This window comes from Corvus brachyrhynchos, unplaced genomic scaffold, assembly GCF_000691975.1.
Source record: "Corvus brachyrhynchos isolate BGI_N302 unplaced genomic scaffold, ASM69197v1 scaffold140, whole genome shotgun sequence".
Classification (NCBI taxonomy): Eukaryota; Metazoa; Chordata; class Aves; order Passeriformes; family Corvidae; genus Corvus; species Corvus brachyrhynchos.
Window position 1 is genome coordinate 451,717 of NW_008235809.1, and position 15,850 is coordinate 467,566.

The following is a 15,850-nucleotide window of genomic DNA, read 5'->3' on the forward strand; positions in this document are numbered from 1 at the left end:
TCAATCCATACCTCATTTGACATCTGATCAATGATGAGCATATGGAATCACTGAAAACAAAATGGAAGTAACAATAAAAACCAAATTAAGCAGATCTTATAAAAAACTATTACATTTTTGTTAAATCAAGTGCAATACCAAGCGAACAGGTGCCAGGCTCTTAAAGTGCCCCCAAGATTGATGGCATGTCCTTCTACTCACATGATAGCAGAATTAAGCTACCCTGACAAACCATCATTAAGCCAAGGACCATTTATTTCAGTTCCTCAGCAGATGTTTTCACACACTTCTACGTAGCTACAAGCAGAGGACATGCATCCTTGATTCACCACAAGACAGAGTGCCTACTGGAATGCTCTTCCATACACAGTCACCAGAGCTACAAAGAACCCCATAAGTAAGGGAAGTAAGTGAATGAAGATTAGGGAAGACATGATGACCCTCCATCAACCCCTCACTCCATTTCTTCCCTTAGAGCCAGAGTAATTTCTGTTTCAGTGGCTAGACTACTCAAAATTACTTCAAGAAAAGTCTGTTAGGTTCAGGGCTACAATCTACTAATTAATCCACACCCTACACATCAGTCACTTCAAGTATGTGAAAAACAAATATCCTTGCTAAAGAAGCCTATGCAGATATAACTGACCAATGACAATAAATGTGTGAGGTTTTTCTACCTCATCTGTGGCTACATTTATAGTCAAAGAGAAACTCCACTGAAAAAAGATAATCAGCCATTCTTGTAAGAGTAACAACTTACCAGGCACTTTCCTTCTATTTGATGCTTGAAAATGTGTTTGTATCCATTGCTTCAGTATTTACATGATAGTTGCCCTTTTTATCCTAGTGAAAAATTTCTATCCCTCTGGGCTACACCATCAGTTCCCCACCCACAACATAAACCAAATGTAAGATAATGAAGTTTTCAAATTTCCAAATTACAACTGTTGCAAGAAAGAAACAGCAGGTACCATAACATTATAGTCTAGCTAAATTTCTATTAAAAATAACACTATGTCAACAGAAGACTTTTTTTATTTCCAAGTGTTCAAATTGTTATTACACATATGCCGTTTAACTATTTTTTATTTGAACATTAAGGTAATTACAGTTGAAGGGCTCATATTTCCAGTGGCCTCTCTGCATTGGATGCCACCAGAGCTAAACATGAAACATTCCACATGGCTAACAATAAGACATTTGAGTTACCAGAATTACAATCGTCAATTTTTTTTTTTGCTAACAGATCACATACGTACATAACCAGGGCTATTTTCTTTAAAAGAAATATCAAAATTAGTACTGCATCTGTTTATTTTAAAGATGAACATCTCCACATACGAGCAACATGGTACATGACAGTTTGATTAACACACATACGGTACTTTGGCAGCTCTGTGATGTGTTTTTTCCCCTAAGCTCCACAGTAGGCTTAATTTATAAAACATATTGCTAATATGCCCTGCATAAACACCAAGAATCAAATGTATCTTTCATCACCTAAATGGGAGAGGGAGCAGCGCTTTTATCTCACATTAAACAGCCTTGTCATACATGCACAATTTTCATCCATGAACACTTCTACACACATCCTAGCTAACACTGTCTGCAAGAAAATAATCTTTATTCTAAAAAGATTCGAATTTTCTTCTCAAAAAAACCCTACAGATGATCACATGACAAATCACTACCAGCTGTTTATTTCAAAATAATACTGAATGTGTCACATTTCTGTCGAGGTTACTTGCATATTACCATCTCACAAGTATATCAGTCACCTGATCAACTCATCCCATTTTGAGTTCATTTGTGAAACTGACTTGTCTCTTTTGATACCTACTAATAACTCATAGTTCATGGTTAACAAATACTAATTTCTTTGAATACCTCTACCAGCAATTTCCACATGAAAACTAATCACTGTATTAAACTTTTTCACTTACTCTCCCCAAATTTTCCACCTTCCTGAACACAACTGACCTATTAGCACAGTAATCTAAGTGAGGACAATATTCCCTCCAATATAATCATGCACTGTTAAGTAGCCACTTGGAAGTTTTGAGGTAAAATGCATTAAATATGGTTGCAAAATTTCAGACTTGAAAGAACAAAATCACATTATATATATTGCAATAAAAAACATCTAGAACCTGTCTATAGTGATCTGAAGCAATTTATTTCACTCACTTATCTGTAAAATTTTAGCAGCTATTTCGTATTCATTCTATTTGGTCCAAATAGCCCTATATGTTGTTAAAGAGTCACTCAAAAAGGAATGTTGTGCCCAAAACCACATCTGCTACCACAAACATCTCTTCACCCTTTTATTCATCCTCAAGCAGCTCCTACAAATTTAAAATTTCTTGAGCTGTACAAAAACAGATCTTAATTTGTAATATGTCAACAATGGGTAAGTTAAAAAGAAGGTGAAGATATGTGACATACTTAAGTAATATGCACAATTTGATGAAGTCTCTCTTCCTCAGCCTTTAATACCTATTAGCATTGAATTATGAACTCTGCAGCACATAAACAAGACTGCATATGGCACTTACAATCCTGACTGCAATATAAACTGTATTAAAATGCTCCATAACTAAACAAACAGTAAATCCTGTTTATCTATACAAAGTTTAGAGACTATGTTATCATCAAATGGGAAAATTACACCCAAACTAATTAAGTTGGACATTCACTGGTCCTTTCTCATAAAGTTGTTTTATCTTCTTGCTTTGCTTAATTATGTCAGAAAATTAACTCCTCCAGCTCTGCTTCAGTTTCTTCAGTGTAGTTATTACGTGCCAGCCAACTTTGTTCTGGCACCATTAACTTTCACCCTGGTGTGCCCCTTACATCTCCAAGTTCTCCATCACATTCTCCTTTCTTCCTTCCATTGTTTGTGACTCAGTGTCACCAAGAAGCCCTTCCTCTAGGGCAGCACCTTGTGTAACAGAGCTTCCACAGGGCAGAGGCTTTTCTGTCCAGGAGGTACCAGGGCTGACCAGCCAAGCTTGCTGGGTCATGGTCCGCCGTGTACCGGGTAAGCTCCCTGTGCGCGCTAAGCGCCTTCTGTACAAAGATAAGCCAGCTGTGCACATGTAAGCCACAGGAAGCAACCCGAGTTCAATGGTCTGGGCAGGCAGAGTGGATGGGGCAGAAATATGACAGACAGACATTTTGGCTGCAGCAGTTTTAACCCTGTTTGATTGTTTAACTTGTGTTACAGTCTAATTTAAGCATCATTGTTTAAGCAATACTTCCAAATGAACAAAAATCCTGCAGACAGGTAAACCGCTCCTTTTTTATAGAATAACTGGTTAGTATGTGTTCCAGAATGAATTTAATGCAAACTTTGGAAAGTGTACTAACTAATAACCACATCTGGAGCCTTGAAATACTGTCTTACTCTGAGGTATATGTCTATTACTGTAGAAGTTATGCTTCACATCTAAAGTCCACGAAAAAGGCTACTTGTATTTTCTAGGTCAAGCAAGCAGTAGAAAAATGGGAAGAGAGAGCATGTGTTTTGTGTTCAAGTGTTACTGTTTAGCATAATCCCTCATGCAAGTAATGCAAAAAACGCTATATATTCAAGACTGCTTACATCTAAATAAATCGGGTAAATTAGCAAATACAGTATTGAAAATTATCTACAAAAATGTGTTTTTCCAAGTATTCACTGTTTGTATCAAGTCTTAAAGCAGAAAGCTGCAGGGCAATACCAAAGAAAATGCAATAGAAGTGAACTTGAGACATTTTAAGAAATCCCCTCAGAAAACAAATTCGTATTAACTGTAAACTAAACTGAAATACAACGACTAAAGCTATTAGGTGGCCTTATCAGCAAACACCTTCAATCAAAAGGCCATAAACAAGTATGCTTTACATATTACTTGATTTGTTTATTTTACACCATGGGGTGAAAGCAACACAATTCCTTTTAGTAAAGTATACACAAATAGCCTCACTCAGAATACACTTTTAATGCACATAAAAAAAGTATTCATCTTACAAATTGTTTTGCAATCCAAATATACAATAGCTTGGAAAACAATATTTTAGAAAACTAAAGCCAATGTAAAAAGACTGCTTAATACCACTAAATGATATAAGTTTTTGTATGGCTCTGTCTTTAGAGTTTTCTTACTGCATCATCAATATCAGAAATCTGTTCCTTCAGCTGGTTCCACTGTTCTGGATTTAAAGAAATACCTGAAAAGCATTAAAAATAAACACTTAAGACAAAAAGAAAATTGTGGTGCAGGATCTTGTGCAATAATTATAAAGGCTGCTTTCATATACACACAGTCTGTGTTATAATATTAATGCCTGAGATACTTCAACAATCATCTTAGTTACAAAGTGAAACTACCCACTTCCAACAGTTCAACTTAACTATAGGTTATCTCTAGACAAGTTTGCAAAGAAAATGTATGTAACAAATAATTGTACAAGTACTAGACTAAACACAAGAAGTGAAATATAACTCTGGCCTTGACAGAAGGCAGTACAAACGCCATGGGTGATAAGCAAGAAATCACTGGCTACTAAAAGCTGCACCTATGCAGACAGGTCTGCTGTGCCTTTTTCAAGTACTGCAATTCTGGGAGGCTTTCCCCGCTTTTGTTTCTTAAAGCACTGTAAATAACACACGCTGTAAGTAACCTCTTGGAGAGACTCTGTATCACTTGCTAGCGCTCACAAACCAGCACTGAAGTTACTTTTTACTTCAAGTTCACTATAGTTTCTAGTGATATTCAACCAATAATCATTCAGCATCCCACAACCCATCACTTCAATTCTAAATGTGATCTCATCTTCCTCAAGCTTGAGTACAGGCACGTTTCATTTGTGCTTTTGGTCTACTCTATCTTACCCTACAATTTCTACACCCACTCTGTGAAAGAGCAGGCTCCCAGGGATACCTCCCATACTTTCTCCTGCCAAGCTCTTCCACTAGTTACTCCCACTCTCCCCTCCCAGTGATAGTTTTCCTTCATTGCTTTCTCCCTGAAGGTGGAGCAGGACCTGTAAACAGCTGAAACTTTGAATTCCACTTCTGGAGCTCATAGCCTTTTCTTTTCTTTTAGTATCAGTGTCTTACCAGAGCACCACCACAATTCTAAGCAGCAAGTAGTGTACATGGAGCTTCTCTAAGCAGTCTTCCACCAGTCTTTGGTGGGCAGGCCTCATCTGAAAACAGGTCAGGTGTACTAACCACTATTAGAGGATTAAATGTCATGAAGATGTCCTCAACAACAGACCAGATGAACCACAAAAAGTTCAGATCTGCTGCTTGAGATACTAAGAGTAATTTAAACTGCTCGGTTTATTTTTGTTTTATTACAAATTTTTGACTGCTTATCCTGGTTTTAGGACAGCTAGATAAGCAGCTTATGACTGCATCAAGGAAATATTAGACTCCCATACTGTATCAGATTATTAATAATTTTATCACAATAAAGTTCAGACTCTTGCTGCATTGATAAACATTTCTATCTACATCATGCCATTTTTGTCACTTAGCCCACCCATCAAATCCCACTGTAGCTTGCCATTTGAAATTCCACCGTGAAACACAGAAGGTAAAGTCCTTAGAGGAACCTTTTTTGTTAATTAGCAACAACAAATCCAAAACAAGCAATTTTCCTGTAGAGCACCAGTGCATCTGTTCACGCAAACCTAGTGTCAGTGGTTATTTAAGAAATGTTGAAAATGCTTCTCAAACTTTCTAAACGACTGTTTACTGAGTTGCTCCTGAACACACCAAAAGAATGTTACAAACCTTATGGTGATTGTACATTGAATTTCTTCAAACTCAGCAGCCTCCCAATACATAAGACTGGGGAAGGACTTTTTGCAACATCGTGTAGTGACAGGGCAAGGGGGAATGGCTTCAAACTGAAGAGGGTAGATTTAGATTGGGCATTAGGAAGAAATTCTTTACTGTGAGTGTAGTGATGCACTGGCACAGTTTGCCCAGAGAAGCTGTGGATGCCCCATCCCTGGAAGTGTTCAAGGCCAGGCTGGATGGGGCTGTGAGCAACCTGGGCTAGTGGGAGGTGTGCCTGCCCACAGCACGGAGGGGGTTGAATGAGGTGATCTTCAAGGTCCCTTCCAAGTGAAACCATTCTGTGGTTCTGTGAATCCCCAGGGCAGAATGTTTCACACTTACCTTTCACTGATGCTATATGAAAACAGATAAAAAGTAGGCTTTTCAAAGAGAAGCAACATAACATTAAGCACAGCACTACTACTACAACTGTCCTGCAATCCCCATCTTGAGATGTGAAAGTTCTGAAAGTGGTTCACAGTGAAGCCCTGCCATGAGAAGCAGCTGTGCAACTAGAGGTACAGAGGCTTGTGCTGTGCTGCAGATTACTAACTTGGTACACTTGAGATATTCCACCCTCTACTAAAGTATTTTTAAACTTTTTTTTTCAAAATTAGTCACTTTAAATGTTTAGGTTGTTTTAATCTAAAATTTAATAGGAACTGAAGGACACGGTTGGTTTAACAAAACTAAAATCTTAGAAAAATTATTAAATATTTTCAGTTACAGTTTGAAATAATAAATCCAACCATAATAGAGGAAATTCTCTTAAACTAATCAAATGGGGGTGTGGGGGAAGTATGGCTATGGTATAAACATGTTTATAACTCCCCTACCAAATTTGCTTGTACTTGACACCTAGCTTTCCATAAATCATTGAGCAACTGTTTAGGTAAATGGACTCAGGCCAATAAATCCACTTAAGATTTTATCCATGATCTACAGATAAAGCTAATTCTTTGCAAAAATATAAATGGTAAGGAAGTAAATATCACGTACCAACAAAGGAGAAAAACATGATATAGGAAGTTCTACTGCAAAGTACAGGCCATGTTTTAATACGAAGTAACATGAAACAGAACAATACCTTTTCTGCCAGGCTTCATTTCACCTTCTTGATCCATCCAATATTCTCTAATATCAATTAAGACTTTCCCTTTAAAGTCCCGAACACTGACATACCTCATTTTGCCAATCTGTCAAAACACATATAAAGGTCTTTTAGGTATTTTATGTATTAGAGCATTCACTTTCCCCAGCAGCATTAGACTCTTGACATGTGACACTGCAGCTTATTTTAGACACCACAGAAACAGCTAGATTAAAAGCTTAATTCAGAGTAGTCAGTAGGCTAATAAGTAATGACTTAAAACTGGCTGAGCAGGCAGTGGTCAATGCAAAAGTGGCCCTCCTAGAATAAAAATACCTGTATTCTTTACATGCTTGTTTCTTGCAAGTAATGAATTTACTGTTTTCTGAAAAAACGTATTTCCTTTCTTTGCAACAGTTCTAAACAAAGAAGGAGAAAGGGAGCTCTACTCCCAAATCTACATTTTAGTCCATTCCACACGTACAGAAAGCAAATTAGATGTTCATGTGTGATACCTTCCCTTTTTTTTCCTTTAACACAGTAAATACAGATGCAAATGAACGTTACCTACCAACTGTCCCATGCCCTCTCCCAAGTCCTCATAGGTACATCACCGTATCAGGTGTTCAAAAACAGTCTAATCTTTTAAGTTTACCAGCATATAGCACAGTATGAAATTGTGGAACTTGGATTTTGGAATGCCGTAGTTTTCAAACCAGTGTCGTAACTGAATTACATGGGCACCTCCTTTTTTGGGGGGGGTGGAGTGGGGGAAAGTTGGGGAAGCATCATACCACCAACTATGCAATACACTACATATTTTGGCTTATTCAAGATCTTTCCAAATATGATTAAAAAAAAAAATCTATTTACATAAATTCCAAGTACAAGGTGAATTTGAGACCCAGAAATTAGATAATTAAAACATAACCAAATACAGTTTCTTGCAATTCTAAGAAATCCTTAGAATTCTGTATGCACCTCCTGGATACATTTTATAATGAAAGAACAGATTCTAAAGTAAACATTTTTAAAATAAAATACTTCTTCCTGGTAAAATGCTACCTTCCAATTTCAACTTCCTTTATCTCTGCATGTTCCATTTTGATATAATTTAAGGAGAGGCCAACACTTCTGGCACAAAAATTAGCATTAAGTCTGACCAGAAAGACTGAAGAACTCTCCAACCAACTACAGTAATTCACAGATGTTTAAGTGTATTGCTCTTATTTCACAAAATAGATAGAAATATGAATACTTTGTTTGCTTAAATAAGTTTTTCTTCTTCTGCACATGCTATATGACATCTAAAATTGATTTAAAAACAAATAGGACATATTTAGATAACGTAAGTCTGAAGCACTTTTCCTAGTTCAAATCATCCTTTAAAATTAGTAAGACATTACTGTTTATATGACAGTATTTTTAACTGATAAAATTACACAACAATTTTAAAATTCAAAAATAGAAGTATAATATTATGGCAGCTTAGCTCTTTCAGACCAAACGTGGTACCATGCCCAAGTCCATCTGCACTCCTGGCAAAGAATATCCTAAATAGCCAACATGAAGAACATTTCTTAGTTTTACCCTTTACGCTCCAGTAACTTTTAAGGTCACCTCCAGGAAAAGCTTCAAGCAGTAGCACTCTGCAGCACCTTTTTTTTTCCATGGCTATTGAAGAATATTAGTGCCTTGCCAAGTAACTCCAGATTTGTCGTAAGAAATAAAATCTAATTCAATATAGCAGATCACAGCTGCAAATACAGTAAAAGGGTTTAGAATGCAATTTCAAGGGTAAGAAAGACTCTATGTCTTAATTCAATTCCAGTAAGGTGAGGGGCAATAATGTAAAGTTCACATTCATTCAATCATTAAGCCTTAGATGGAAGTATTTCTCTATGTAAATGCTGAAACCAAGTTAGATTTCACATCATGTCTAGATTTCAGCTTAATATTCTTATTAAATTTCAGATATTTAGTTGAACTCTATGCAAAAGTTGCCACTACTAAAATTTTTAAATAGGCTTCTAAAGTACAGTTCCAACAAACATCTACAGTTAAAAACACACCAAAAAAATCTAGATTTAACTAGTTAAGTAAATTGATGTTTCTTGATATTTAGCTACCTGTAACTCTGGTACAGGTTCATTTCTGAACAATTTTTCTTCATGAAGCTGCTGATAATCCTAAGAGTAATTTCACTGATGGAAGGTATTTTTGTACGTCCATAAGCAGAGCAGCATACCAAAAGTTGCTGTATTGGGAAGAATCAATTTTCTTCACATTGGCTGATATGGGGCTGTGTTTTGGATTTGTCCTGAGCAGTGATGATAACACAGAGATGTTTTAGTTACTGCTGAGCAGAGCTTACACAGAGCCAAGGTCGTTTCTGCTTCTCACACTGCCACACTGGCAGGGAAGCTGGGGGTGCTTGGGGGATTGGGGGAGGCACAGCTGGGAGAGGTGACCCCAACTGACCAAAGGGATGTTCCAGACCGTATGATACCGTGTTCAGTCTACAAAGTGGAGGGAAGAAGAGGAAAGGGGGCATGTTTGGCATGATGACATTTGTCTTATCAAGTCACTGTTACATGTGATGGGCCCTGCTCTCCTGGAGATGGCTGAACTCCTGCCTGCCCATGGGAAATGGGGAATTAACTCCTTGTTTTGCTTTGCTTGCATGTGCAGCTCTTGCTTTCCCTAATAAACTGCCTTTATCTCAACCCTCGAGTTTTCCAGCTTTTACCCTTCCAGTTCTCTCCCCGATCCCACTGGTGGGGGTGTGAGTGAGTGGCTGCCTGGGGCTTGGCTGCTGGCTGGGATTAAACCACAAGTCATGACAATTTATAAGAGTACTTAGTGCAGTTCAGCCTTCACAGAGAAGTTCATACACTTTTTATTAAATACTATACATCCTTACATTATACTACGCAATTGACTTACATAAATCAGAAGACATTAAAAACATTATTTCCAGGTTTCTGTTTCTTAGAATAAAAAGCACTCAACTGTGTCTCTGTTCATTTATAGATATGCAACTGATTTCCTGTGAGCTTCAGCAAGCACCTTCTACATCCTTTTTCCTAAATCCAGTTTTTCTGGATTAAACACACAGTGCAAGCCTAAACAGCAACAAACCCTCTCTCTTCCCTAGCCAATAACCATATGTAAAGCATTCAAAGGAGCACAAGACTCCTGTAAATAGTGAGATCTGCAACAAAGCAAATTGCAAAATGCATTGGTGACCACCTAAGTTTCATAATTAGTGTGCTAAACCAATCACAGTTTCAGAGCATCATAAATTTATGCTGACCTTCTTTCACGAGCCTATGATAAAGACACTGATAAATTACACTGGAAAAATCAACAAACTTATTTCTCACAAGCTAAATACCAAATATGGTCAAAACTCAAAAAAAATAAGGGCTTGCAAGGTGGACAGAATACGGAGATAACTTCTGAAGTAACAATTTCAGTTAAATGCATGATCATGCAGTGCGGTTCTGCTCTGGGTAGTCATTAATGCATCCTGACAAACCTTATCCAAATCAGGCACAGGTAGATGATACGATTAGTCAAACTAACCAAAGCACATGGTGCAGAGCTCAGGTTGGCTTGAAGCCAGAGACAGGAATCTAATGCATCAAGGCTAAACCCTTCCACATGAACACAAATAATGCCTGTCCTTAGGGCCTCGAGTAATACATCACATATGGGAGTAACATAAATTTCAGCATCCTAACAGCACACAGATCTGTTATCAAGCTGCAGGGTACACTAGGTTGGTTCCCTATAAAACCTAGTAAGGCCAAGACATGTAAACATATAAACCTTGTCTCTTATATTGAATGAATTCTCTTCTACTTACATTAGCACTATTCTTTGTAAGTAGTTGCCAAAAAACCATTACACCAACCAACTCAAACAAAAATATAAAATGTACATATTTAGGAAAACGCTGAATCTTCTTAATACAACAGACACAATCAGCTCTATATTAAGGGAATCTGTATGCTTCAAGAACACAGCCTGAGGGTGTAGAACAAGAAGACTCTTGGTTTCACATCATTTGCAGCCACTCCCACACACAATATGGACACCATAGAACTTGTGACTATCCTATGAAGGCTTTACAACCTGATTTCCATCAGCTGAAGCCACACTTGTAAAGTTATACTGCAAAGCCACTTTCACGTAAGAGATCATTTTACTGCCATGGGAGAGAAGGTCTCCAGAAAGGCGTTTCTAGTATCACTAAGAAGCCTAGAACAAACAAAACTGTATCTAAAAAATTAATGAGCCCTGGGTAGGGGGGCAGGAACCAGGAGTATCCTCAGACCTACTGTAGTTTTATTTCTATACTTAAACATCTGCATGTTAGTTACTGCACAGAAGTTACGTAGAGTACAAAAGCAGACAATGCTATACATAACAATGAATAATCTAAAAAATATTTTATTGTCGATTACTTAAAAGACAGGCACAGACTGGGTAACGCTGATATTTTAGGTCAAGGTGATATTCAAAGATCTGTATTCTACTCAACACCAGAAGAACCCTGTTCTTATCTGAGTAATAGGAGTCCTCTACTGTCTGTTTTTAGTAACTTTTTATTATCTTAGGTCGAAAAGGTTTCAGGAAACCAGAGCATGCATACTTTCATTTTTTATTTGAAAAGGTCTGGGTGTGTTTTTGCATCAGGGGAACACTAAAAATTTTAAGTTTTCTCCAAGACTGGAATTTCTGAACTTACTAAAACCATAGCAACTGGAATTTCTGAACTTACTACAAACATAGCATTAAGTTTATACATAGTTCTTTATTACAGAGTTCTACCTGCAGTTCACCTTGTAAGTTGTAGAATTCACTATTTCATTTTTCCTACAAGGTTCAAAGCATGCCCAAGTAGAACTAAAAATACTATAAACTTCCTTCAATACAGAAGTCCAAACATAGCATTCAAGTGAAGCTCTCCCTCCTGAACATAGGAGGAGAAGTAAGAATTGAGACATTAAAAATAACTGCCCTGTATCACAGTATCAGTTAAGCAGGTCTTCTCTCTAGAAGAGACTTTTCTTCCCCTGTATTACTTCACACAGCTACAGCCGAGAACCATTTCATTTACATTACTCTGTGCTTGGGTCATCTCATTAGGCACCTTTCCCACACCTTTTTACAAACTTGAAAATCAAAGCCTCAAGAATTTAAGTTCCTTTCCAGCCAGCTAGTCAGAGACCTGTAACAGATCTTGATCCACACCCCCAATACAGCTAATTCTGAGCTGTGTATCAGCTCTCTCAGCACACACTGCTACTGCCTCAGCTAACCCCGGGAACTGCAATACCCTGAATTCACAAATGCATCTTTCCACTGAAAAACAGACATTCATCCCATCTTAAAAACAGGGCAATACCACAAGTTACTATCTTTATGGATGTTCAGTGATAAAACCCTACATCATAACATAAAGGAACAAACAAAACTTATTCCAAGATGCTGTCATAATACAGGAGGCCAAATTGCCCTTGACCTAGTTAAATAGGAACAAAGAGTCCACACTTTGGTTTCCAAGAACATTTTTTTCAGGAGCCCTAATTAAAAAAACATTTCCATGTAGAGACAAACCTGATCTAATATTTAAAGTATACTGATGGTAAGTGCTGTATTTACTGACAAAATGACTACCCAGAGCTACCAGGAACAAAGTCATGAGAATTAGATCAATTGATACCACTCAGATTCTTTTACTCTGTTGAAATCTGACCATGCTTTTCTGAGCATCTCATCTAAATGTCAGCATCATAACCCCTTCCAAAGATTCAGGAGGCCAAGCACTACACTGTTAAGAAATTCACATCACCTCGTAAAATTTATACAGCATATGATGTAACATGTTACCTTAACCACGTTTTATGAGTCATCAATTTTACCTGAAACATATTCTCATCTCTGTTACCACTTTGCTTAGAAGAAGCTGCACCTTTTGAACTTTCACCAGTCTTTTGTTTCTTTACAGTTTTTTCTGGAGTTACTTGCTTTTTCCGCTTTGCCTTGGAGCAAAATAAAAAAAGAAAAGCATGAGCCACAATCACTCTGTACGCTACAGGTAAGTTTACATTATATGTCACAGACTACTACCAAGCAATGCACTTTTCCACCTTCTTGCTGTGAAGGCAGGAATCTAACACTGTACATTTAGACTGGAGTTTTAAAAACTTCAAAACGAGCCTGATTCTGTTCTCAGTGAAGTTTACCATAATACTTTGGCATTAAAGAGAATTTAATCAGATCAAAATACATTTCAAAAATCCTTCTCTTTCTGCACAGTAACACTGACAGTTCAGTAGTTTTACGAAAAACTTTAAGTCTGATGGAAATGGCATCTTCTTTTCCACTAAACGGACCAAAAAGTACAGAACAGCTTGCAACACCTCCAAAAAAAGAAAAAAACCGTAGATAAGATAATGAATGAAGGATCTGGAAACCACCTCTATCAGACAATTGTTTTTTTAATAAGCATCCAGTCGCTGTACACAGCATGATAAATTATGCAACTTTTTAAAGGATTCAGACAGTATCACCTGTAAATCAGATTAACCAGAGAAGCTACAAAGTTACTATTTCTACTCACTTAGAAATAGGAGACCAAACCTCTTCATGCACTGTACTACATGAAAAGACCTGGTGTCCCTGTTACCACCTAGCACTTCTTAAAAAGATAAATTAACTAGTTTTTTCTGATTTTGTTCATAATGATTGGCACATCTGTGCAAACTTCTATCTTTAGTAACTATTAAAATTAAAGGGAAACATTCAATTTATAAATTTGAAACAGTCATCTTAAAACTTATCAACTCAAAGACATTCAGGTTGGCTCAGCTTTTAAGTGAGAAACTAGCAGATGATAAAACAGCAAATAAAAGAAAAAGAAGCAGAGAAAAAAATCCATGCAAACAAGATGAGCAAGCAACACAAGGAACACAGGGCAGATTTTTGTTATGGAGAAGTAACCAAATATTAAAACGGAAGTGTGTGGCTGTGGGCATGTTCTGAAAGTAAGTCCAAATTCTTCTTCGGAAGCCTTCAGAAGCTTGCCACAAAGCAGCAAAGAATTACTGGGAACTTGCAATTATCATATGGAATGGCATGAAGAAAACAAAATGCAACTGAAGAAGAAAACTTTTCTTCAGGGCAAAAATTATGCAATCCACCCAAACTTGGAAGGTGGGTTGTTTGTTTTTTGTTGTTGTAGTTGTTGAGGTGGGTGGGTGGAACAGAAAGTTCCTTAAAGTGTCTGATAAATCATATGGAATGACATGCATGTTGTGACATATGCTCACCTATTTCCTTAACCCCAGCCTGAAACAAAACAGTTAATACAGTAATGAACTGTATATAATGTTCACCTTTTTGTCAACTTCACTATCTGAATCACTGGCAGATGAGCTTGAAGATACAAGTTCCTTTGATTTAGGCATTCTGGGAAAAGAAAAATAACATGAGAACACTATATAAGGAATGACATTCCATTTTGGCTGGAAAGCAATCTTCAAACCTGTTTGTACTGGCTCATCTTCTTTAAGCCCTCCTAAACACTTTCTTGCCTTTTCATTTAAGCTTTAATACACATTGTAGATGCAGTATCAAGCATTTTTTCCTCATATATATATATATATCTTCCCTTTTTTTGCTGCAGCTGCATTGAAACACGTTTAGGGCACATTAAATGCAGCGGTTTGGCTTCTGAACTGTTTACAGCAGAACGACTTCTCACAATTTTCATATATCCCCAGACACAGCAAAACTCACAACATAAAATACACAATGTAATACTGCCCTCCAGCTGAATCCTTTCTGTTAAATCCACAAATATGAATCATTAACACCCCAACAATATCTATACTCTGACATGGGTATTTCACCCAGGTGGATTTGCAAGCAACATGCTGCACAACTGTCACACACGTGACGCTCGAGCTTCCACCTATAATCTAACAGTCCAAAACACACCTCAGTTACAGTGAGCTACAGCACTGCAATTAGTATTTTTAACTGGCGTTTCAACACATCAGTCACTGGAGTCTATTAATTTGCCAGACAAGCAGACATTGAGCATTCCTTGAATGCGTGCTGCCAGGTGTCCTCGCACATCACCCTGGTATGCAAACATGTGGTTAGATATAGCGGTTACACATCTTCCCTGCTGCTAGAAACTCTTTGTAACAAATACACAGCTCATTTGTTTTTTCAGAATAAAATTAAGCATCCCTGAAAGTGTATAATACAAACTTCAGCTAGGAAAGGCCAAGATAATATTACAGAGTATCTCAGAAAAGAAAAAAGGAATAAGTGTGTTCTTAAACGGGCAGTGAAAAAACACCCCCACGTATGCAAATGAAAAAAAACAACACAGAACAACCAAACCAGAGCCCCAATAATGCTAATGGATCGACGCGGTTCTAAAGTAGGGCAAAACCTGTGGTAATAGCTTGTAGCACAAGGACGGAAGCTGCAGCACGGCACAGGACACAGGGTGTGAAGGAAGCACACGCACTCCACGCTCTAGGATGGAGCAGAGGAGCGCTGGAATGGGACAATGTGAAAATGAGCAAACGGATGACACTGAGTTGGCGAGCCAAACGATGTTTCGCGGGGATGACCCCGGGGTCCGCGTAAGAAGGAGAAAGGGACAATATGGAGGAAGGTGTGGGCGGAAACTGGAGGAAAAAGGGATGTGGGGTGGTGGGTGCCCTCCGGGACACCCCGAGCGTGAGGAGACACCGCAGCGCCGGGGAGGGGGCCGGGATGAGCCCGGCCAAGGGAAAGCGAGGGAAGGTAAGGAAAGGAAGACGAGCCCGGAACTCCAGGTAGGCGGATCCCAGCCGCCATTTTCCTCCCCTATTCCTCTTTTCCATGGCTTTTTT

The 15,850-nt window shown here is 37.9% G+C and overlaps 2 protein-coding genes across 2 annotated transcripts in view; one reads left to right on the forward strand and one right to left on the reverse strand.

The window, feature by feature from the left end:
- Positions 1-1,017: 1,017 nt before the first annotated feature.
- SUB1 (SUB1 homolog, transcriptional regulator) lies at positions 1,018-14,441 on the reverse strand. Its single transcript, XM_017727356.1, has 4 exons — positions 14,333-14,441; positions 12,857-12,976; positions 6,921-7,029; positions 1,018-4,212 (listed from the first exon to the last, which is right to left on the reverse strand). The coding sequence occupies exons 1-4, from the start codon at positions 14,402-14,404 to the stop codon at positions 4,133-4,135; spliced, it is 381 nt and encodes a 126-aa protein (XP_017582845.1). The 5' UTR covers positions 14,405-14,441; the 3' UTR covers positions 1,018-4,132.
- A 1,052-nt stretch (positions 14,442-15,493) lies between these two features.
- Positions 15,494-15,850, forward strand: part of ZFR (zinc finger RNA binding protein) — a 55,089-nt gene continuing 54,732 nt past the window's right edge. Inside the window, 1 exon segment of the mRNA XM_017727545.1 lies at positions 15,494-15,793. Within this exon segment, the coding sequence (XP_017583034.1) occupies positions 15,494-15,793 (300 nt within the window).